This window comes from Pectinophora gossypiella, chromosome 6 (genome assembly GCF_024362695.1).
Source record: "Pectinophora gossypiella chromosome 6, ilPecGoss1.1, whole genome shotgun sequence".
Taxonomy (NCBI): domain Eukaryota; kingdom Metazoa; phylum Arthropoda; class Insecta; order Lepidoptera; family Gelechiidae; genus Pectinophora; species Pectinophora gossypiella.
The window spans coordinates 7,518,960-7,543,995 of record NC_065409.1 but is presented as its reverse complement, the minus strand read 5'-3'; the positions used below and the strand labels follow the sequence as shown (position 1 = coordinate 7,543,995).

Below are 25,036 nucleotides of genomic sequence, written 5' to 3'. Positions count from 1 at the left end.
GCTAAAAGGAGGGTTATGTATTTGAGCGCAATGTATGTATGTATATATACGTATATACGTCTGGTTCTCTCCTAACGTTTAAACCGTAGCCGTTTATGATAATTACAATACCTATATAGAAAATAGAAATATACCGGCGGTGTATCAGACTTTCCCTTTAATACTTAAAGCTTTTACAAATTTACATTTAAGAACATAATCGGTACAATCCTTCTGCATATATTTCATTAAAATAATTAATATATTGGACACTACACAGGCGGTCCTAACATTCAAGATTTTCCCGTAGTCGGGTTTAAGTAGGTTAAATATTTTTTCCTAAGTGCAATATTTTTCTGTATATTGCGTGCAGTTACGTAGTTCCTAGTGGGCAATAAAGTAAAGTGCTTGAGTGGGGCCCGACGACGGCCGCAGTTTATTGCGGGTAAAGGCCAAAGGTAGAGAGACAACTTGTACCCACTGCAAGGATCTTATCATTTCCATTTTTTCATTCTACTACGTACTTCATAAGAGGAAACCACCTTTGTAAATTGGTAATTTCTTAGAATTACGAACACGTAAAATGCTTAAAACAAAACAGGTAGTTTTATATTATTAGTTAGTAATTTTATTAATTAATTAACACTTCTAACTGAGAATCGGTAAAGCAAGACAAGCGGAAGGATTTTGTCTGCGGTTTCAAACAAAATCTCACGCTCGAGTTTCGATTGTTAATTACGTTTCGAGCTCTCTGTGCGTGTCAAACTTAATTAAACTCCTGATCAGTAAATGTTTGTCTCCTTTTGTTGGTTGCCTGGAAGAAATTGCTCTAGAGCAATAAGGCCGCCCAAATTGTACTATATTCATGTGTTATGTCTGATTGTTGAAATTTTAGTTCTGTGCAATAAAGTATATTTGATTTGATTTGATTTGATCAGTGATTTTTCTTAATAAGTATCTTATATTATATTTAAGTACATGAAATCGTCATATAGACAAAGCTTGTCGCACTAGAAATGATTGATACGTGACCTAAGTATTGCAGGTTTGCCTCAGATAGCGTTAACTAGTTGGCTGGACCTTAGCAGCAAAGTTACGAGTTACAGTCATGAGCAATATAATGTACCCACTTTAGGACTCTGTCGCACTAACATATTTTACATTTAGTGAGACTTACAGTTCAATTTGTCAAAAAAGTTAATGTGACATGGTATCAAAGTGTATACAAATTAATGTTCGTGACCGTACATGTTTGCAAATCACGAAGATCACACACATACATCCCACAAAATTTTACATTTATTAGACATACAAAACAGGACAGCGCAGGACCGATCGTCGTGGAGATCCTTGGGGGAGGCCTATGCCCAACAGTGGGCGTCATACGGCTAAACGGCGTGGTCTAGTAGTCGTGCGTGGGGCTCACGATCCGGAGGTCCCAGGTTCGAATCCCGGTGGAGACCCACCACAAAAATGACTTTGTGATCCCTAGTTTGGTTAGGACATTATATGCTGATCACCTGATTGTCCGAAAGTAAGATGATCCATGCTACATGCAAGGCGTTACATGAGCCATGTCAGCCTTTGGTGGCTGAATAATAACCCTGACATCAGTGTTGGTATTCCACCTCACAGCCCACACGACAGAAGAAGAAGAATAGACATACAAACATTGATAATTAATGAATGTTTTGTTGGTGGATGACTTTGAGTAACATGTGCATGTCTTGGTTATAGGATGCCGGCGCTGCGGCTGCTGGGGCGCAAGTGGCTAGCCGCCTCCGACGACCTGGTCTTCCCCAGCATCTTCGAGCTGCTCTTCCGATTCGTATGGTGAGTACTAAGAAAAGTAATTTGTAAAGTAGTTCAATGCCGCTACGCTTTTATTAAATTCATTTCCTATACATAAAGGTTCTCTGGAAGAGATTGCTACCTTAGCAACAAGGCTGCCTGTTGTACTACCGGACTGATTATAATTGTTTGGTTTTAATGTTTGTTTTAAGTGCAAAAATAGTTTTGTATTATTTAAGGCTTGATGCACAAATCAGCAACATTTCGTAATGTGCGAGGTTGTGTGTATGCGTACCGCCACTTGTCTATGTGTCGACTGTGGACGGCTTAATTAGAACTCGCCAATTGGTATCTGGGGGGTTAAAAAGGAAAACATCTTAGTTCTCAGTTAATAGACATCTAAAACTGCAGCGCGAACGGGAAATACAATTTCTCTATATATATTGTATAAGATTATGTGAACAAATACCACGTAATAGAAAAAGAGGTTGGAAGGGCCAAGTGGGGGGCAAAACGCGCGCCATACAATTATGAGCAAATAGTTCATACTTCAAGTATGCCACACCACTCGTCCGCAAAACTTAACGACGCACGAAGCCCGCGGCAGGGCTATAAGTCAAATATCGACTAACAAGTATAAAGCTAAAAACCTTAGTATGATCGGCTATTTATCAATACAATACTTTTGTTTGCAGTATCTTACGAAAACATAAAATACACATTGTTGGTAAAGTAGATATGGAATTTGAGAAGAAGTAGAGCTATCGTAGTTATCTGTTTGCAGGGGTAGGGGGTAGTAAAAGAGAGTCATATAAAGTGCGCGTTAGGGCCTTTCCATCCTCTTTCGTCTATTCCTTTGTAAATACCTACTTGTCCTGTCTATTTCTATTTTAAGTAGAAGTTTAACCTCACTCATATTTTCTGGAAAGAACATCGATATTCGTTTAGGTTTACGAATGGATGGCTACAACAAATGGTTAATACTTAACAATACATACATGTCTATCATTTTTATAAGTAGGTAAGATAGAATTCCGATAGTGCCTGCAAGATGTTCTCCAATGATTTATGGATTTGTTTACCTATCCACTTCAATAGGGAAACTTTCATGTGTGGGTGTTAGTTTATCTATGCATGTACAGTCACAAGTACTAATATATATACACTTTAAAACCATGTCACACTAACTCATTAAATGTCAAATATGATGATAGTGCGACAGGGTTCTAAAGTGGGTACATGATATTGCTCATGCCTGTACGTATTTATGTACAAAATACAGCATTATACAAGAATAAGTAGCACTAAAACAACTTATATGCATTGGCTTACTTTGAACTATTTACGAACAGCAGTATACGTCATTTCCGATAAGTCATAATTATACTTAGGTACTTTACTACTATATTATACAGAAATAATGTTTCAATGCCGCATTTTATGATTCAGCTTGACTCTATGACTCCAATCTGTCGCGGTTATGTATAAATTAATGTCACGGTAAATATGTTCATGCGGTTTTCCAGATATCTAAGTCAAGGTTAACAGGCTCAATATAATCCCACACTTGATACTAACTTTAAAACTGTATTCGCTTATTTAGGGTGATGTAACGGAGCGCTATATTTTTATCCATACGTATCTCAATGTCTAGCTAGTTAACGGAATAAGTTGCAAAGCCTTAGTCGTTTAGCCAGCATAACTCAATGCTTATAGGCATCGATATATCTTCTGGCTGAGTGGATAGTTCGTGTATCCTTGATTTCTCAAATGAATGAATAGTGAAGAGCTCGAACAGTACCGATTGCGCTAGTGTCGTCTCCTTCTCTCCCGTAACACTTGTTGCTGATGTATTCATGTGGATGAGCTTCGTCTCTGTCCGACGTGTCTCCGACAGACCCATAAAGCCTGATTGCCTCCTAATGGCTTTTCAATTGAAGCGAAATTATTTTGATTGCTTTAATTCCTTTTGCGAATTCAAGTCGTTTAACCCTTTGGCCCTTTTATGACTGGATGAAGCGTCCAATTGCTTCTTTATCATTGTTTTTGGCATTTTGTTTATAGCAAGATGTCTCGTTTCACAATGTCAATGTCTCAAACAAGTAGGTAGGTTTATCTTTGTAAGTATCTCTCCTTTTAGAAATAAAATTTAATGATCGAGTTTTTTAAGTATTTTTATTTCTTATCTTTTTGCTTTATTTGTGTAAATGTCTATATTTTATTTAACTGTACTTACAACCAACGCCAATTGACGTCAATTTGATCTCCAACTCAAGTTGTTCTTAACCAACTCAAACAATTTTATAAGCGATTCGCAAATAATAGGGTACACCTAAAGTAACGTTGTTGCTCGCGACGTGAGATGATCCAGGTTTATTGGCTCATTTAGCGCATCCCACGAATTACTTATGCCGGCTGCATGCTATTCTATGGCTATTATAATTAGTTACCGTGTTTCCCGCAGGCTGGTGCTAATAGCACTGGTGGTGGAAGTGCTATTCCCGGTGACATGGCAGTGCCAATCGGAAGGGTGGCACGGCGGCGCCTTCGTGCGGCTGTACCTCTGCGGCACTCTCGCGCTGCAAGCAGTGCTGATGCTACTACTTGCAGCGCTCGCGCAGCAGTCCGCACGCGGAACCATCACGGAGGTCGACACGCGCAAGTGGGTCGCGCCGCTGTTGCTCTTCAAGTGAGTATTTTTCTACTTTTTCATTTATACCTTAGAATAAGCAATAATATATGCATTTTTTTTAATCTGCCAACGATTATACCTATAGCGCAACCAATTTGTTGCCAGCAACCGAACCCCGAATAATTTCCCGCTGGTGGCGAGACCATGGTGTCCTATTCACCCATCCAATGACTGACGGTTTAGCTAGGTTTACCTCACCCCCCTCGCCCTTACTTTCTTTTTTCTTTTCTTACTTTTTTTAGTCTTCAATCTTATGGGGGTCAGACGTCACACACACAGATGTAACGATCACGTTGTGTAGTAATGTCTGTGTAAAAGGAGGTGTTTTGTGAAGTGTCCGGGGTGTGCCGACATAAAAGAATATTGCGGGTGGCGGACCTTTGACGGAACGACGGCTCTCGACCAAATAGTACTCAAACAAAGCATTATTTGCCGTCACCGATCGTGATTTACTCCTGTTTTATTGGTTAAAGGAAGCTTTTTAGGAAAGTATCGCCATAATGTTTTTCGTTCTTCAATATTACTTAATTAACTACTTAAAAAGTGTCCGCTAGGTATCTTCGTGCAAACAATAATATGAAACATAGTTAATTAATTCGTTTTCTCTACAATACTCGATGGGTTTGTAACTTTGCTTGAAAAGGTTAAGGGTTAAGGTTACGCTACTTTATCATACCGATATGAACCGGGTTATCGTACCGGTAATGATTTTCTACCATAATTTTAAACCGATATGATACCGGTAGCATAATCTTAACCGCTTATAAACCCATCTTAACTTTTCAAGTTTTGAAGACATTAATAGCTAAGAAGCTAGCTTCTTAATCCGTATCTACGGGCTATAAAATTGTACTTGGGTATTTTAAATTAGGAGGAAACCTGTCATAGATAACATACATACATAAACTCGCGCCTAGTTCCCACCGGGGCAAGCAGAGACCATGGAATTCCATTTGCTTACCATATAGCGGGTGGAAGGCAAGTGGGAAACCACTGCCCTATTTTTCCCGAACAAAGTAGCATGGAGAATGCTGCACCGACAAGAGCGTGGCTCTTAAATTGATGATTATGACCATATAGCATTAATAAGTATTTATTTATTTGCTTATTCGCATTTTTATAGGTAGCATGCTGCAATAAAACATTTTTCCCTTGTTATAGTTTAGCTAACAATTTTATTGACTGACCGAAATCAATATTTATATTAGATCGATGATGTTATATTTAGGTAAGGTCCTTCCCGTGCCTATGAATGTTTTCACAGTTCTGCACATATAAAATAATACCTAACAATGCTCTGATTCATTCAGATATTCTTTTGTTTTTGTGTTGACAATAGATCTTATTGTCCACGGCGTGTCGTGGCGTGACGGCCAGTTAATTAAAATGTCATTTGCCCATGTCGTAATTCATAAGCCCTTTGATATTTGCATATCCTGCTATTTATATCTACCCTGTTAATTATATAATGAGCGGGATAGATACATACATACATACATAAACTCACGCCTATTTCCCACCGGGGTAAGCAGAGACTATAGAATTCCATTTGCTTCGATCCTGACACACGCGGGAATAGATACTGCGGGATAGATAGATAGATAAAATACTTTATTGAGCACAATGGACACAAAATACAGAGATAAGGACAACATATACAGAAAAGCACAACAGGCGGCCTTATTGCTCACTTTTCTTTTTGATATCACTTTCCTTTTAAGTAGGAACTTAAATATAGAATCTCTCCGTCTCCGTTCTTTGTTTTTCTCTTTCACTCAACCCAACACACGTATCGTTTTACGCTGCACAAACATCGGTCCTCATCATCACAACCGCCCATCATGGTCATCCTCTAAGATGTTCAGGTTGGCTGTAACATTACTTACCTAATTGGGAGGTTTATTTAAATGTAGAATATTGTAATATAACATAGCTTAACGCCTGAATCCTCGAAGGGGTAGGCAATTGTACATGTTATTTATACTTATATAAGTAGTATATATACATCCTCGCCATAGAATTCGCCTCGACAATATCCCAATTGGGGTAGTCAGAGGTACGGTCACGAGTACTAATATGTATACACTTTGAAACCATGTCACATTATCTTTTTTGACAAATTAAACCGTAAGTCTCAATAAATGTCAAATATGATAGTGTGACAGGGTTCTAAAGTGGGCACATGATTTTGCTCATGACTGTACATCCATCACAAGATGACCAGAGCTTTCGTGTTAGAATACTGTAGAATAATACAAATTAATACTAAATCTAAGCGAAGGACTGAATTGTCCCAGTTTGTGTCTCCTGAATAATGTATAGGTAGGTACTTAAGTCGGAGTATTTTAGGTGGTGGGGTGCTAAGCGGCAATATTAAGACAATAGAGCTTTTCCTAACGAAAAGTAGCTTCAAGCTTATGTACCTGCTTTTAGGTAAATCAATATCGAAGCTATAATTAGGTATATTACTGGGTAACTTATTGACGTTTAGTTATACGGGTTTTGTATCATTATAACCCATATGACCCAGTGGAGCAGCTTGGAATATGCTGCATACCCCCTCAGATGAATTGAGGGGACGGTGCATATAATATAACCCATTTTAACTATACTGACCAACCTTAACTTTATCTAGAATACTTTAGAAAGTAGAGTAGTAGTTTCTTGATTCATTTATCATCAATCCATTTTTTGGCAGTTGTCCATATCTAATGTTAATGTTCCAGGGTGCTGCTGGTGTTGCCAGAAATAGCCCTCAACATCATGGGCACCATGTGGATGTTCTGTGAGGTGATCGAGTGCTCCGTCAGTGACAAGTTCTCCAGTATAGTCATACAAAGTAAGAGTTCATTTTAATATTCTCTCGGTTCTCGTGGGTCAATGACCGATCACACCAATCCCAGATGTATCAAGAGAAAATAAATGTTCATTTATCATTTTACAAGTAGGTACTAACCAGTACGGTACGATGAAATACTTTACTTGCTACGAGTGTAAAGAAAAAATATTTATGGAAATATAATTAACCTACTTAGGAATAGGTAATTTTATTATCATTAACTAACTAGCTTTTCGTTCTTATTAACATTGAAGTTTGCAATAGTGTAGCTTTCTACTGGTGAAAAAAAAATATGATAATCAGTTCAATAGATCCAGAGATTACCCCCTACAAGCAAACTTTACCTCTTTACTATATTAGTGTTTTTGTTTTGACGTGACTTATTGTAGATTTGCCGCAGATGGCATTAACTACTTGGCCAGACAAAATTATATTATATGATATGAACATACATAAAAAGCATAAAACACATTTTTTAAGTCACTACTTGAGAGTTTTCTTTTTCTCAAATTCAAACAAAGAACGTATCGATCCAATCGTTTCTATTGTCGGAATTTCTTTTTAGTAAAATTAAGTGAAAGCGCTGCGTTGACATCAATAAGGGTGATTTTTCACCCAACCATTGAGCACATTTAATTCTATCACTCCCCTATTTAGGTACCTACATTTATACTGCTTGCTGTTTAGTATGCCGACATCCGATACAACCGAAATTATTAATTGCGGTCTGAATTAATCTCTTACGTAGCCGCAAATCTGATTTGCGGATATGCAAATGCATGCCAAATCCTATTTTCCACAAAGGCCGGCAACTGCTACCTTTGGATGATAATAACAATATGCATGAAGTGTCGAGGTAGATCGGCTCATAAGTACATTATTAAGCTTTTGCAAGAATAGAGTTTTCGATTTTGTGCAACACTATTATTATGGTATGCGTGGTGGGGTCAAAGCGCATGGTTGCCTAAGTACTTTAAATATTATTACGCAGATACGAGAAACCGTAAACGTGTTTTCAAAAGGCCAATGTAAAGCTTTCTGAGACGTGCAAAATGTCACGTACATGAATTACGATACGGAGTCGCGTCCCGGCAGACAAGAAAGTTATATTAGTACGTTCGTAATATTGTTGACTGTCTCGCATAAGGACTCGTAACAACCACGTAAACTTTGCCAAGTAATATCGAGTTTAAAACAGTCATAGTTTGAAGCGCCCTATTTTTCGCAAAACATAGAAAGATAAAAGAAGAACGATCCGATGTTTATTTATTTATTTAACCTTCAAGCGGGCGCGTGGTCTTTTGTAACGGGAGCGGGCGCGCGTATAACCGATAAGACGTTTGGGATGTATAAAGGAAATAAACCACTAATTATTCAATAATTATATATTTATTTGTACTTACATATATTATCATTGTCCTTAAAGTATCTTAATTTGTCAAAAAAAGTAATTAAAATTATGAAAAAAAAAAAAACAATTAGTAACCTAATTAAAATAAGCGTGTGATGTCTTCAAGGATCCCGCTATGTATAATAATCCGAAAAGTGCTTGGATTTCCACCGCACCGGGACTAAAACAATTGCGATCTGTGGAGTGGTGGGAGCGCCCCGAGCCACGGTTTATTCTTTGTTTTACTCCCAATGACATGGCGCCAGGCTACTAAAAGTGACAAATAAATGTAATAGGTAATAATAATAATATGAACGAAAATGTACTAAGCGCGGTCGATTCGACTACGCGCGCCCGCTTGAAGGATTTATTTTTTATACATGACAAATAAAGGATTCTTATCCCCAGGCATTGTTCTGTTCAATTGGGTGCAACTGGCGCTTACAATCTTCGGCCTGTTCATGGTGTTCGACCCCCTAGGGTCAGTTAGATATGGGGACCTGCAGGACACGCCCAACCAGGTCCGCCACCACAGGAAGGTCACGGGGCTCTGGTCCCGCCGCTTCCGATGGGCCTTCTGTTGGCTCAAGAGGGACGAGCACGGGAAGGAGGCTTTTCAACAAGTTGCAGGTACTCTACCAATACACGATAATAATAATAATAATAATAATAATATTTGTACCAGTTTCATTCGTACAAATATCGGTTACTTGTTTTTACCTACATTTTTATATATTATTTTAAGTTTACGCGATTGTTATCATAATTAAAACACATAATAACGACACACATAATAATGAGACCATATCCCTGCTTTAAACGCGGTAAGAACCCATTATTATGTGTTTTAATTATTTTTATATATTTTTCGCACACAATAGGTATCTGCCTTTTTGGCTATTTTTACCTAGGTAGAGGTATTGAATAAAGATATTTATGTATTTGAACTTGATACTCGTATTAGAGGTTTTACTTTATAAACAATTTGTTTCAGCTCTACTCAGCGCGTTATTCAGGTCAACAGATCTAGTTCCGTCGGACGTGGTAGCTGGGTGTGTACTCCTCCGCGTACGACAGAAGAGGGAGACCAGGGAAATGCGACGCATACAGATGCTCAACGATGAAGAACCTATATACACCACGGATGTCAACAAAATCTTCTCAGAGACCCCACCTTGGATGAACCTAGAAGACGCTTTACACTATTTGAAGCTTTCCATCGCAGCGTACGGATGGCCGTATGTGATCTATCGCCATTGCTTTACGGGATTCTGCAAACTTGCGCGCCATCTCACTTGTTGCTGTTGTAGGTAAGTGTCATTTTGTTTTTAATTTCTAAGCAAAGAAATCTCTTTTTTTCCGCCCAGGTAATAATCATAAGTACCTAATATAAAATACAAAAGTATTTATTCTTAATTAACTGCACAATACCGAAAAGTGGAACCAAACTAGAGGAGTAAATTACAAAATATAACAATAGTATTTTATATATTTACAGTAGGTAAGCAATTTCAATAAATAAAATTACCTTACGACAATCACTTACCGATACTTGGAAAATCCATCAAAATGTAGATGACTCTTGATTGATTTTATCGATAATGATTAATCACAATCGGAAAGTAATTTGTGAATTTATGCAATACGATAGAATTGATACGTTATTAGGTCGTGAGATCTTTTGGAAAAAACAACAATATCAAAATTATTTACTACTGCTGGACCCCAAAACATAAGTAAATAAAAGAATACTTACTTAAGTAAGTTATAATAATAAATGTTAAAGTTAAGTCGTAACGCATCCCGGATAAACCTTGAAATGTCGTGTACTTTAATTATTAAAAATACATATGCATAATTTACATAAACAACTCCAAATGTACAATTAAAAATAATGTTTATAGCTGATTACATAGGTAAGGGTTATGACTGTTTTAACAACTTCACGTGGTAGTAAATACTCGTAAAATATTATGTTTATGATTTAATCCCCGTATTGGTTATCCATCTGTAAAATTACTTATGCATTTAATTGATGTGATACTAAACTAATGATGAGAAAGTGGGTATTAATATAAATACCCAAAGCGATTTTACCAATATTACGTTGAGACAGTTAAGGTATTTTGGCTTACACTCTCATTACAACTAAACAGATAGGACACTTCAAACAAAACAGACTATGTCCAAAAGCAGCGTTTTTAGTTATCGGAAGCGTAGGAAAAGGTTTATTTATAAAAAAAATCTCTATTCTCTACTTCAAATTCTACTATAGGTACCTATATTCATATCTGGCAACATTAAGATTGTATGGAAAAAATTACCTACTTAATTAGTCTTTACTCTACCTAACTAATAAGGGACTTTCAGTAAAAATAGAAAAAAATAGATGGCGCTGTCAGAGCTGCGTGCGTTTAATTTTTATCTTTGTTTGTGGGTATAAATGATGACCCTTTTTATTATACCCGGGTACAACACATCTTTCACCCATTATTATTCTGATCAAAATAAAGAGAGGCAACCTAAGTAAATGGTTAGTACTATCTACTCTGAACCGGCGTGCATGTATGAAACGATTGATGAATGTGGAGGAAGCAAGAGAAGTGTCTCAGAATCGAAGCAAATGGAATTTCATAGTCTGGTTGCCCCGGTGGGAAATAGGCGTGAGTTTATGTATTGTCATGATCACTCATATTTTAAAAGAAGTTGAATTATCTGCAAGATATCTCAATATCTAACATGAATATTAACTAGATTAAAGTTAAAAGTTGCGAAACGATGGAATTTATATGGACTATTAATTTACCTGCACTTTTATCGTTCAAGCATATGGGCATATAATTTAAAAGTATTTTAATGATTTAAAATATTATTAAATAGAATTAATATAAATTATTTATAATTGTAAATGTTAAACAACTAATTAATTAATTTAAAAAGGAACTAAACAGAAAAGGCGTGAACGGAAGTGAGAATTACGCGGCGAGAAAAACAAATGAAAAACTTGGTTGGATTGGTTCCCCGACTTTTCTAAGAGACGTTGGTTGTGGAAAGAACTACGATGGAAATTAATAAATAGTCGATAAAGTCACCCAATTAAAGTGTTATCTTGAAAATATATGTATGTATGGTATATATACCACTACTGACCTGATCACAACATGTTGTCAACAGACCAAAGAACTCTATAGTAACAGACGACAACTGTTGCCTGTGTCACTTCGCCGGCGTCAAGTACATGTCCCGCATGGCCGCCGACGACATCATCTTCGCCTCCTTCAACAATCGCGTCTTTGAGGTACGTAACAAACTGAACTGGTTGAACTTAACCGCGCCTTATAGCTTGCAAAAACGGGGAGCGCTATGAGTTATTCATTTATCTTAAATGCACTTTTTACTAACACAGTTGGCCCGACTATTGGTTGGTCTAACAGAAAGCTTGGCGAGTGGGTACTTAGCTCATCTTGCGATGGATGTACCTCTTGACTACCCCAATTGGGATATAGTCGTGGGCTTATGTTATAGCTTGCGTTACTTGCGCTTGCACTAAAATGGCACACCGCTGGAGTAACATTAGTTTACGCACGCGTGCATGCATTTCGCGTGTCTTTCGACGCGTTTGCACTCAAGTAGAGTGGTATAGTTGATCTGGCAAACGCGTCGAAAGACACGCGAAATGCATGCACGCGTGCGTAATTTAATGTTACTCCAGCGGTGTGCCATTTTAGTGCAAGCGCAAGTAACGCAAGCTATAACATAAGCCCACGACTATATCCCAATTGGGGTAGTCAAGAGGTAGATCCATCGCAAGATGAGCTAAGTACCCACTCGCCAAGCTTTCTGTTAGACCAACCAATAGTCGAGCCAACTGTGTTGAGCCAAAGTGGTATCACTTTGTAACACGATTATACATAAAACGATGTCAATTTGTATCAACCCTTATATTCGGTACTTACCTATTAAATTAATGATCTATTTGCAAAAAAGTCCTTATTTCTAATATTCCTACATAGCCTCTCTCATTTAAACGTATGATGTTGATGATAATTATTAACTAAGTCAAAATCATATTTTTAATTCTAGCTACCTTTCTGCGTCATAGCAGACCACGAACGTGAAAGTATCGTAGTTGCAGTCCGAGGTTCGATTTCCCTCAGGGATATCTTCACTGACTTCACAGCGGGCTCCGAAAAATTTGAGGCGGATGGTAAGTTATTTTAACATTTACATATAGTAATGTACTCACCTCTGTATGTACTAATATGTTAAATAAGATTGCTTATCCGGACTAAAAAGGTTATCTAGATACTTACCAAAAAGGAAGAATCCAATTCAAAGTTTCAAATAAGTAACAACTTACTGGTTCAAATTCAAAATGCTAGTTAAAATAAAAAGAAAGCTTTTCTTTATACATGCTTAATGGTTTGCGTGACAGTTTTTTCGAGTTATAACTCGAACATTTTTTAAAGTCACCAAAAAGAACCTAAATAATATGTCAAAGTTTTAAATTATTACTGGACTAAAACAGACAAAAAATATACCCATTAGCCATAAGTTAAATTAAAAAGAAAATACTTTTCTTTATAATATTTAATGGCTTCCACAAAAATTTTTTCGAGATAAGTGGTCATGATTATGAAAGCGTCTGATAAAAACTTTTTGCTACCTACCTAACTGTCACCAAATGTCAAAAAATATAATGATATAATGATGACGATGGCGCCATTTTGTATTTTAAAAGAAAAATAAAAGTAAATAATTTGCTTTTAATATTTTACCGCCAAAATGCATGTCATACAACATCTCCCTTGTCTCAGTCTCAGAACAACAAATAAAGTACAAAACGCATTGTAATTCCAAATAAAAAAAAAAACAAATTGAAGATTTGTTTGATCAAAAGTGTGTTTTTGCATCAGGCTTGCCTGAGGACACGGCTGCACACAAAGGCATGTCGATGGGAGCAGCCAAGATGTTGCGGCGGCTGACTCCTGTGTTGGATCGCGCATTCCAGCAGTTCCCGCACTACGACCTCATACTCACAGGTAAAATTTCGTCTCTATATGCGTGAAGTAATTATGTTCTTGCTCTTATTATGCTTAAAGGTGGTATATTATTAATACCTATTTAAAATGATTCACCAACCGTGATCTGTCCTTTCTAGATTAAACTTTAAACTCTTCTTCTATCGTGTGGGTTGTGAGGTGGATTACCAACCTCATCAGCCGTGGTGTCAGGGTCAACTTCAAACTTAAGATTTTTTAACCATAATTTAAATACCTAGATAATGCCTACTTACCTAGATGTAGAAGGTAATCAAAAGTAGCTTTGCTACGGCATCCATGAACTTTAAAAAAGCTAGCTAGGTATATATGCTCAATAGGTTCGCGTGTTTCCTACCAATTTAAATCACACAAAATTGTCGCTGCTAACAAATATACTTATGACTATAATTTATTGCACGACAAGAACAAAATGTCCATGTTTTTATTGACTCCGTTATTTTACCTTATATTAGATATTACACCTACGTAATAATATGGTCAACTAGTGTACTTATGCCATCCGACATGGGCTCATCAATCAGAATCTATGACTTTCGACATTTAATCAGCTTGTATGGGACAGTTTAGTGTTGCCTCTTTTTGCTGACCAAAGCAAATCTAAGATACGTAAGTCACATCTAAAATGCGAAATCGTAATCTACGTGGGCGTAGGCTAAATCTTCATCCATACTAATATAATAATTGGGAAAGTTTGTGTGTCTATATGTTTGTTTGTCCGTCTTTTACGGCAAAACGGAGCGACGAATTGACGTGATTGGAAATAGTTGAAGGGATAGAGTGACATAGGCTATAATTTGTCTCTTTTTAACCCGCCACTTCCCTAGAATGGGGGGTGGAAATTTGTATAGAGCATTCAGCAATTTTCAAGGTAGAAAGTTAAAAATTGGTATGCGGACTATTTGTGACTAACAAAAAAATCGGGCATATTTTTTTGGGGAAATATGACCGCAACTCCTTCAAGGAGGGGGTGAAATTTTATATGGGACTTTTCGCAGTTTTCAAGGTAGGAAGTGTTACCCCGAATTTAACGCGAGCGAAGCCAAAGAGGCAAAAGCTAGTAATAACATAAATAAGTAAAGTACTGATTCACATTATCCCACACAACAGAAATATATTAAACTAATCCATCCATTTATATATTGAAAAGTCTGTACCGCACGTCCCAAGGCCGTCTAAATAATTTGCAATTTATACTAGTCTCCATAAGTACTAATAACAAATAAGAATTTTCTAGAAAACTTAGTTTTAAATAAAACCGTTTAAAAAAGACGATCGTGATCTAATTCTGGAATGATCCGGGCCTAAGTTGCCTTATTTTACATCTATCTAGACACAATAACCGAAATAACAAGTACATTGTAAACAAAGTAAACATTGGTTCCAGGTCACAGTCTTGGAGCTGGAGTAGCAGTATTAGTAGCGTTAAAGTTAAGGCCGAGGTACCCGCACCTAAAGGTGTTCGCCTTCTCCACGCCAGGTAAGTTACTCACAGTTTCTTTTAATATATTAAAAATTGGTACTATGTCATACTCGTATGATTATCTACTTAATTGTATCTGATAATCTGTGCTTGATTTTCAACAAAGGTCGATTTTCAGGATACTTACGTTATTTATAAAGGGTTTCGTTATCGTTTTCGATAGAAATTTCCACTTGATATTAACTCAAGAGTAATGAGCTGAATCACCCCCTCAGTATTCGTTACGACGTCACTTACGCCCCGTACACTTATACGTATGGGTCCCTCCCGACCCGTGGTACAACTGCGATGTCCAACTGGTTGTACTACGGAGAAGTAAATTACCCATAGTTCAACTCTTTTTTGTATTTATGATTCTATATGATCCGTTGTACAACGGTGGAATTATGTCCAACTGGTTGAACCACGGGGATAAGATGATCATCGTGTAAAACAAATGAACGTCTACAAAACAAATGACTATCAAGTGATTGGTGCAATAAAGGTCCAATATTTTTTTTTTCCGGTAGTTGTTCCATAGATACATTTAAATTTCCCAGTAGTACAACTAGTTGGACCAAGGAAAGAACAACTCACTCCAGTTGAGCCAGTGGTAAAGTTGTTTCCCCATAGAACAACCAGTTGAACTGTGGGTAACTTTACTTCTCCGTAGTACAACCAGTTGGACATCGCAGTTGTACCACGGGTCGGGAGGGGTATGGGTGTTAGTGACACCATAACGAATACTGAGGGGTTAATTCTAACCATGATTCTAATGGTGGTATTAATAAACTAATCTCAGCTTCGAGGCTGCGCTCGAGATCATGTCATCTTGAGGGCAGTCTCAGCTGAGATTAGTTTATTAATACCACCCTTAGTTGGTATTTATTTATGAATTATTTTCAGTTTCATACTTTTGCGACGGAAAATTCCACTTGATATCAACTCAGTATCAAGGTCTGAATCATTGTTCAAAGTTTCTGACATCCGGTATTATATGATATTAAATATTCCTAATTTCAAAGAAATGTAGGTACTAATTATTTTACCAAAACTTTAATTTGCATTAGTTGATACAAGTCCAATCAAATGTATAATTGAACATTGTACCTACCATGGAGGTAAATCTTGATAACCATAACCAAAATCCAAAAATCTTGGATCACCCACTGGATCAGATACTTAAGACACTGTTGCAAAATCAACACTTTTCCTATCGGAAAGGTTCGGTTATCACCTTCCCCAGATTACACAGGGCTGCTACTTTACAACAGACGCACACATTTATAAGTTATCCTAAGCTAAGCGACAATACTAAACTGTTCCCCTCTACATTACATCAGTAAATCTTCTCAGCAAATTTTCGAGCGGCCTAACGAATTCATTTTGTTTATGGTTATCGAAACAAATTTATGACGAGTAGATCTAAACAAAAATATTAACTTTCCCCTAACTTTGATATAACTTGTATTTAAGTAGGTAACTTGTAAAGATCAAGAGGTTTTCAGAATTTGAAACGCGTATTTTATGTAAATTATATCAAAACAAGCAGTTAGATGTATTTAATTACCTACTATAGTTTATTGAAAGAAGTTTAATAAAATCATTATACGTAAAATTGAACTTTTGACTTTATAATTTCCTTCACGCTTAAGTTCTTTTAGGGTAGTTACCAAATACAAATGCTATATTATTATTTAAGCCAAGTTTCACAATGCATTCGGTATGACAAGCAACATGAAATATTTTTATTTTAGTCTGTGTCCACATAAAACACACAGTTCTCGATTTAACGGTAGCTGACAATATTGTTGACTTTCCAGCGGGTCTGATCAGTCGGGAGGCGGCAAGGTATACGGAGAGCTTCGTACTGACGGTGGGGGTCGGCGACGACCTGGTGATGCGGCTGTCGGTGCACAGCATCGAGAACCTTCGCACCAAGGTCATCCAGACTATACACGCCACGAAACTGCCAAAGGTACTTGACTCTCAAAAAAATGGAGCTGTAAAAAGTGTTTATATAATCTCGTCATTTTAAACGTAAAAGAGCTCTTGTGTGTTTTTTTGTGAGTGTTCCTTTTAATGAGTGAAGATGTATATCATGCAAGTAGGTACTTCAAGTCGGGTCAAATAAAATGTTTAGGTCGTATGTAAGACACCTTCAAATATATTTCTCAGATAATTGTATTGTTTTATGCTTTTTTTAGCCCACGCTGAACTGAAACAAATTTTACATATCTGTTACATCAAGGTAGTAGGTAGTCATTGTAAAGAAAATTAACATTAAGTTCTTTATGAATTCGCAGCCGATACAGCCTATTTGGTATATTTTATTACTAAGCACCGATCATTCAATGACCGCAATAAAACTTTACGATCCAACCGCGTTGTCAGTTTACGAGCAAACACTTAAAATTTCCCGCGTTTTGTGGGAAACCGTTAAGAAAATAAAGCGAGGCACACACAGTTTTCCCTACATTTTATTTTTCTGGAAATAAGCTTCGTGGTTGATCACATTTTGCTGATTTTGATGGTGAATGTAGCGACGAATACTCTCTAACAGTTTGGATTGAAAACCCTAGGAGTACCAAAGGGGTTTTCTACTGTAATAAAAATATCTCAACTGCGTGAAGGTTAAGATCTCAGATATTAATTTCGGAAAATCTAGCGACATCTTATTGACTGTATGTATCAGAGAGACAATTGAAATAACGAGAATTGTAAGCTCTTTTTTGTTACTTGACGAAACTTTGCTTTTTCAGTACCGGATAATGCTGAACGGGTTCGGCTACGCATTATTCGGGGTGCCGGCGCGCGATTTGGAATCAACATGGCGGCGGCCTGAGGAGTTGGAGGCGAACCACTCGGACGACTCGACAGACGCTCTCCTCGTGCCTAGCGTGTCCACCGTGAGTGCTGTCAGTTGAGCCCTCATACCTATAGTGTGCTGTGATCGTGCCGCTTCCAGCTTCAACTTTCGCTAGTTCCGTTATGTTTTGCGATCATTTTGGTTTTCATGGCTGGCAACATAAGGTTGCAGATGGCGCGATACATCTTACTCGGTAAACTTTTGTGGTAAATGGAAACGTAGTAAATTATACGTATATTCTCTTTTATAAATGGTGTTATAAGTACTACGTGTTGTGTACTAACTTTTGCGTCTGTCCTTTATTATAAAATTAAGAAAAGCAATACGTACAATAGACCAATTTTATGGTCCTACTAAATATAGTATAAAGTAGAGTAGATAGTAGTTTAAAGTTACCCTCCTTTTTAATTGTTAAAAAACTGTTGAATTTCCATTTCAAGCAGAAAATAAATTAGTATATAGTAAAAGTAGCCTCCAAATAAAAATAAGTAAACAAAGATCAAGAATATTTGCTGTACTGGTACCAATATACCTACTAGTGCAAAAGTTCTAGGGGACTACATCCGCGATATTTTGAAGGTACTCACACATTATATGTACCTAAGTCGATCGTAGTGCCATCTGTTTTGACTTTACGTTGCTTTCCTATTGTTATAACATAATCCATTGTCATCGATATGAATGTTCGTGTGATAATTACCATTAAGGTAAGGAAAGTTCTTTACGTACTTTCCGGACCGATCATAGCCCTAGCGATATCGCCGTATCGTGACTCCGGAGGGTCTTCATAAGGTGCGCCTACTTTGAATGACACTAAAATTACGTAATTCCAGTTATTACCTGAGAAAAAGATATAAGTATAAGTAGCGCCGCCATTTTGCCAACTTAGTAGAGGTACTTTATAGAACGATACCTATATTAAGTTAATTATAACTTGATTGATTTAACAGCAGAACAGAAAAATATGTAAGATTTTCATGTGACGTTCTCTTCTTAAATCGTGCGCTGGTAATAATGAAACGAAATCACATGACGTAATCATGAATAATTTAATGTCTCTCACAGATTCCAACTCTTATTATTATATTATTTTTTTTGCAAAACACCCTTTTGTGTATTTGTTAAATTCATTATTTAATACAGCTAAGCTAGTTAGAGGTACATCCATCGCCAGATGAACTAAATACCCACGCTTCACAGAGCTTTCTGTTAGATCAACCAAAGACAAACAATGCGAGGAAAATGGACTGTTCTGACAACCGTCAAATTAATCAAGTTATAATTAAAGAAGTATAGCTTAAAATGTGAAGATAAGTCGTTTATTAAAGCCGGGTGAAGATTGAAATTAATGTATGCGTCCACGCGGGTAAGTACTGCATGGTCACCGTATTCATTGATTTGCTAGCAAGGATCCGCTTTCGGTGTTTAATGTGTGTTTGTTTTCTAAAATAGTTTCCACGTCTTGTAATATTTATATAGTAACAGGTTGCTAAAATATCTGTTACCCTGGTAGTACAGAATTCCAGAAGAGATTTTCGCGCTGGATCGTCTAAATGTAATTTTATGAGCATACTCCATTTATGAACTTGTTTTTATTAATAGATATGTAAAAAATACCAGTAGGTTAACTTTATACAAGCGCCTGAACGTTTTTGTATGTGCGCTATATGAACACTCAAATTAGGTAGTACTTAGTACTTACACGTAATTATCGTAAGGTTTATAGTTTGGCCTTGTGTGAACATAATCTACTGTTATCTGTGTACTATGTAGTCTTCTTAGAACCCAAAACATAATATGTCATTTTCAAATCCTGTAACGTGTAGGTACCCAACTACCTATATATATATATTGGTGACGAGTCTGGCAGAAACAAACTTAATTTTCTTTTAGTCTGATAGTCCTAAAACTAGCTCTATCTCTTTCATGCAATTAGCGTAAATGAGGGACGGTACTATTTTTAAAACTAAAATAAATTTAAGTTTCATCCGGCAGAGTCAGCTCCAATGTTTAACATTTTCACTTACGACATGCGTAATGTGCTGATGCAGAATACTGAGGCTGGTACTGAGCAGTGGGCACGTTCGCAGGAGGCGGCGCTAGTGTCGCGCAACGTGTTCGCCCGTAGATTCTCTACGGCGCGGCTCTTCACCGCCGGACGCATTCTGCACATCGTGCGTCGCAAGCGCATGGGCATTGAAAAGTTAGTATACTATCTACTTTTTCTGCTTCTATCCTGTTTTTAGATCAATATCTACTTTTTAAGCTAAGCTTAAAAAATAAAAAAAACATTTATAATTATATATATAAAGTTGCAATGTGTGTACTCAACTGTTAATTTAAAATGCACAACGAGTTAAATATCCATTATGAAAAAAAATATCTGTGTATAGTCAGTCAGTAAAACAGTACTATGCCTAATACTTGTACGTATTTATACATGTCTGAACACAGTAACGAGGAGAACGATGAGGAAAGGTAAATAATATCTCTTGGCGATAACATACTTTCAAGTAAATATGCGATATTAATTCTTATTTACTATAATGTTTAGGAGCTCGGTGGCGCAGCGGTAAACGCGCTCGGTCTGCGATCGTTGAAGTTAAGCAACTTTCGCAAAGGCCGATCATAGGAAGACCACAAAAAAAAAGTTTTCATCTCGAGCTCCTCCGTGCTTCGGAAGGCACGTTTAGCCGTTGGTCCCGGCTGCATTAGCAGTCGTTAATAACCATCAATCCGCATTGGGCCCGCGTGATGGTTTAAGGCCCGATCTCCCTATCCATCCATAGGGAAGGCCCGTGCCCCAGCAGTGGGGACGTTAATGGGCGGATCATGATGATGATGATGACTATAATGTTACAGGAAAGTGCGCACCCAGGAGCCGACGTATGAAATGCGGTGGGCGTGTCCCGAAGACTTCATGGAACTGCAAGTGATGCCGCGAATGTTGCTCGACCACTTACCAGAGAATGTGCATCGCACGATAGAGACGGTACTTGAAGAGAAACACGCCTCCTACCGCGTCACGCACGTTGTATAAACTTTAAAGCATTTAGTAACTCTTGGACATATGTGAAAATATACGCAGACAATCGGCGGTTGAACTAGGTCGGCTAGTCTATTACAGTGTACCTACAAGGAAGCAGGACACTTTATACGCCGGAACGTAGGCACAAGAACCGTATTCGACAAGTACAACTGACAACAACAAGTGTTCGTAGAACCGCTTTGATATAAGAAAAGTGTGATGGAAACTTTTTCCTGACGATTTGTAGGAAAACTTTTTTATTATTTTATAAAAATAGTATCCTCAATGTTCTTAGAGGAATGAGTACATAATAAAGTACTCATGACGAGTGATCAAACACGGACAAAATATTTTGTAAGATCTTTTTGTAAACGTTACTTTTACAAGTACACTGTTCTACAATTACCTATTTCAAAGCAAATCATGACGTATGCATTTTTTATGATTTTTGTTCCTATCACACTTTCAGTATAGTGTAAGTTTTAACTCAAAATATGAACAAATTTTATGAAACTTTTTGTAAATAGTACTTTCGAAATTTCGGTAACAATTTGTAATAATGGAATGACAAACCAGAGTAGACATTTGTAGTTAAGACAGGAATTAGTATAAGAAATGTGAGAAGACTGTGATGAAGTTAAGAATGAAAATACTGTTATATTAAGTGAAATGTTTGCGGTTATATACAGAGTGTTTGTATTAAGCGCAAGACACACCAAATCCGCCATTTCCGGCGGGATAATTTAAGTGTCGCCGGGCAACTGAACACATAGTTTACGGAAGCTGCCGACATGTCGCCAAAATGTCGACGGGGTGTGTCGGCGGGTTGGCGGCTTTGGTATGTATTGCGTAATAGTCTAGGGGAATTCAATATTTACGTGTTTGTACATATTAGAATGTTTAAGTATCACAAATTCGGCTACAAGTTTCAAAGAAACTTTGGGCATTTTCCTCATACCCATACTTAACATATCAACGTTATGAACGTTCTCATCTATGTACCTACTGGAAACTTTAAGTCGTTTCAAATCGCCAATACTCTGTTTCGATGTCAGTATATAAAATATAAATGTAATTTTATAAAATTCAGTCAAAATTTATTTGCTCAATTCGAAAGCAATTGTTTTTCATTAAAACAAAAACATTGTTTGTTTAGTGAGAGCGAGCATAGCGCAGTAAAATAAATGTAACATTCCGTATACCCTAACGAATAAATAATAAGTCAGGAGTAAATATGAACAAACGCCGGCGAAATATTGGCCCCACGACATTCTAAAAGGTCGTAAATCCATAAAACCAATCAGTAGCGATTCCGTGACGCGCTTCATTGCGACAAGCGCTGTGATTGGTTATCAGCAGCCATCATAATAGAGGTTGGTGCGTGTGTTTCCAGGGTTCTCAAATCAAGGATGTTGTTATGCAATGCATGGGTGAGTATAAGTAAAAAATGGACAAAGCTGACGGTGGATTTAATAATTTACAGTGTTTTGTATTTCGGATGAGGCGTGTTGCTGAATTATGTAATCAAGTAGTATTATTGTATTGCATGTTTTGTGTTTTGAATTAATTGGTATAATTTGGTATTTAGTCAAAACAACTATTCAGTATTTCAGTTTTTGACTTGGGTGATATGTAAATATAATTACAATGTGACTTATTATTTATTATTATTTACTGGAATTGGATGGAAGCTAATCACCCTCTCTTCTTTCGTAGTGAACTGCTTTTATCCATTTTTTCAGTCGGTTTTCATTTTTGGGGAAACTAAAAAAAGTAAATTCCGATAAGACCAAATAACAGAAAAACTGATATTTTGCTGGAAATTGTTAGTTATTGACTGCATAGTATTACAAATTATAATTTATCTGAATTAAGGTAGGAACTTCTTGAATAATGCGGACCAAAGTACAATGTGTTTACGAGAAAAAAATGTTATATTTACCGGTGATAAGTTATTCCAGTTAACTTTTTGCTGCACTTTTTTCGTTTCCTACACCAGCTCACTACACATGACTACATTTTTCATAATATTTCACTGTTTTTCCTATAGAAATAGAGCATAAATCGAGCAATGACATACGTCAGTGACGGCGTGCAGCAGACTGAAGTAGGTGCGAGTAGTCGTTTTAAGCCCCGCCTACTCAGTGTACCTTTTAGTGGCGTTAAATTGTGAGCGTTGTTACTCTTCCTGAATTATTATTTATTCGTAGAGTATACCTACTGATATGTTCAAGTACACTACAGTGCTACGCTCTCTCCTACTTGAAACTTACAGTTTAAAACTAGTATTTAAACTAATAATTAAGACTTGTGAAGCTACCATTAAGTACAATAACTAGACGTTAGAGTAGAGTACAGTGTTACCGGAGTCAATTATGTAAAATAAAGCATAATGCTACATGTAAATAGCGCTAAAAATAAATTATTTGCGATTATACTCATCAACACCATTTCGTAACACCACTATATATTATTATGCATAAATAACAAACTAGCGATTACAACGTAATTTATACATGGAATCTAGGCCAAATAGAAACCTAAATGAATTAAGTTTTTGCTATAATCTATTCACTTTCAAATGTTTCTACAACGTTTTCTATTTCACTCGACAAATATGATCCGCACGATTGCCAGGTGGTATTTATAATTCTAATACACGCGTGTATTTTAAAGATAATATTTTCAAAGTAACCCAGTGCTACTCATATAAAAAGCAACGTAAATTTTCTTGAAACCAGTTAATGTGGAATGTTGAAAAATATGATAACAACAAAAGAAAGACAAACCTTTGAATGGAGTACATGACTTGTAAGGTGTCAGTTGTATGTTTGAATGAGATTGTTTGTTGGACTGTTCTTTAACTTCGGGAACAAAATTAGAGTGACTTGGTACTATATCTAACATAATTCCGTTTCTAAGCATATATTTACATAATAATAGCATTTATTTCGAATAATTTACATTCCAAAATGTAATCCTCAGTCCCTTGACGGTTGGTTTGTGTGGTGGTGTGCGGTGCCTTGTGGTTGTACGTAGGTATGGAAAAGATTGTTATTTCAAACAATTCTTTACAAATAGTAAAGATGCACATTTTACTTTCCATTTAGCAGAGTTTATTTATAAATCCCGGTATAATACTTAATTAAGCAAACAGTTTATCTTGTTAAAATATATTATTTTATTTTGAATGTTTATATTACCAATTTTTTTTTAATATATTTTATGTAGATATGTTTTGGAATCTCAAATGTTTATACGAACCATTTTTAGATCGAACAAACTAAGTTTGCAACAGTTGTGTAAATATAAATATCTGTTTTGCGACGCATTCAGTACCGTTTGTTTGTTACTCTGGTTGAATTTATAAAGTTTACGATGGGTACTGAACTGCATGGATGTTCAAGTATTAGAAGGACTGAGGTTCTTTTCACTTGTACCCTAAATTAGGGCTTTATATTCTCTCTCTTTATGTAGTAGGATATAGCCAATGTCGTGTGTTGGGTTTGTGTTAATTTATATTAAAATCTATTTTAAGTATACAGAATATTTTATTTTTTAATTGTTTCCTACCCTCTTTTATATTTTTTATATATAAAAAATCTTGAAAAATAGAGTGGTGCCATAATTCGAGAAACAAAAATAGGGAAGGATCATCTCAATATTTGATTATTGATAATTATTATAAAGTAGTAAATGTTTACGTTCATTTTACTTTGACCATTAAAATTTTGATGTGCCAAACATCAAAAGCGTAACCGAACAATATATAAATGTTATTTTTTTTAATTTAAACTCAGTAAACTCAACAAGCATAAATTATTAAACGAATTTTAGGTAAACGATATTATTTATTATATTCTTAATCAAGAAAGATACAATTATGAGTACACGTCAGTCAAACATTATCACAGTAAATGACTTAT

General features: G+C 36.4%; 2 protein-coding genes across 5 annotated transcripts in view; one reads left to right on the top strand and one right to left on the bottom strand.

The window, feature by feature from the left end:
• LOC126367642 (partitioning defective 3 homolog B-like) overlaps positions 1-508 on the bottom strand; it is an 18,233-nt gene extending 17,725 nt beyond the window's left edge. The window contains exon 1 of the mRNA XM_050011266.1: positions 504-508. Within this exon, the coding sequence (XP_049867223.1) occupies positions 504-508 (5 nt within the window). The remainder of the gene's footprint in view (positions 1-503) is intronic.
• A 1,208-nt stretch (positions 509-1,716) lies between these two features.
• Positions 1,717-24,659, top strand: LOC126367437 (diacylglycerol lipase-beta). Of its 4 annotated transcripts, none has more exons than XM_050010946.1 (13): positions 1,717-1,812; positions 4,235-4,459; positions 7,189-7,301; positions 9,100-9,321; positions 9,686-10,001; positions 11,866-11,989; positions 12,775-12,898; positions 13,608-13,733; positions 15,139-15,231; positions 17,037-17,191; positions 17,976-18,122; positions 20,173-20,285; positions 20,945-24,659. In XM_050010946.1, the coding sequence occupies exons 1-13, from the start codon at positions 1,718-1,720 to the stop codon at positions 21,120-21,122; spliced, it is 2,031 nt and encodes a 676-aa protein (XP_049866903.1). In that variant the 5' UTR covers position 1,717; the 3' UTR covers positions 21,123-24,659. The 4 variants fall into 4 exon arrangements, with proteins under 4 accessions (XP_049866903.1, XP_049866901.1, XP_049866902.1 ...); XM_050010944.1 differs by having other exon boundaries at positions 20,134-20,285; XM_050010945.1 differs by having other exon boundaries at positions 17,976-18,131.
• Positions 24,660-25,036: the final 377 nt, after the last annotated feature.

Bases quoted from the DNA above. Each gene is read 5' to 3' on its own strand.
- LOC126367437 (XM_050010943.1), top strand. From the start codon at position 1,718: ATGCCGGCGCTGCGGCTGCTGGGGCGCAAGTGGCTAGCCGCCTCCGAC. The intron at 17,192-17,975 runs GTACTTGACTCT...TTGCTTTTTCAG, and splicing joins ACGCCACGAAACTGCCAAAG to TACCGGATAATGCTGAACGG. The intron at 20,286-20,944 runs GTTAGTATACTA...ATAATGTTACAG, and splicing joins AAGCGCATGGGCATTGAAAA to GAAAGTGCGCACCCAGGAGC.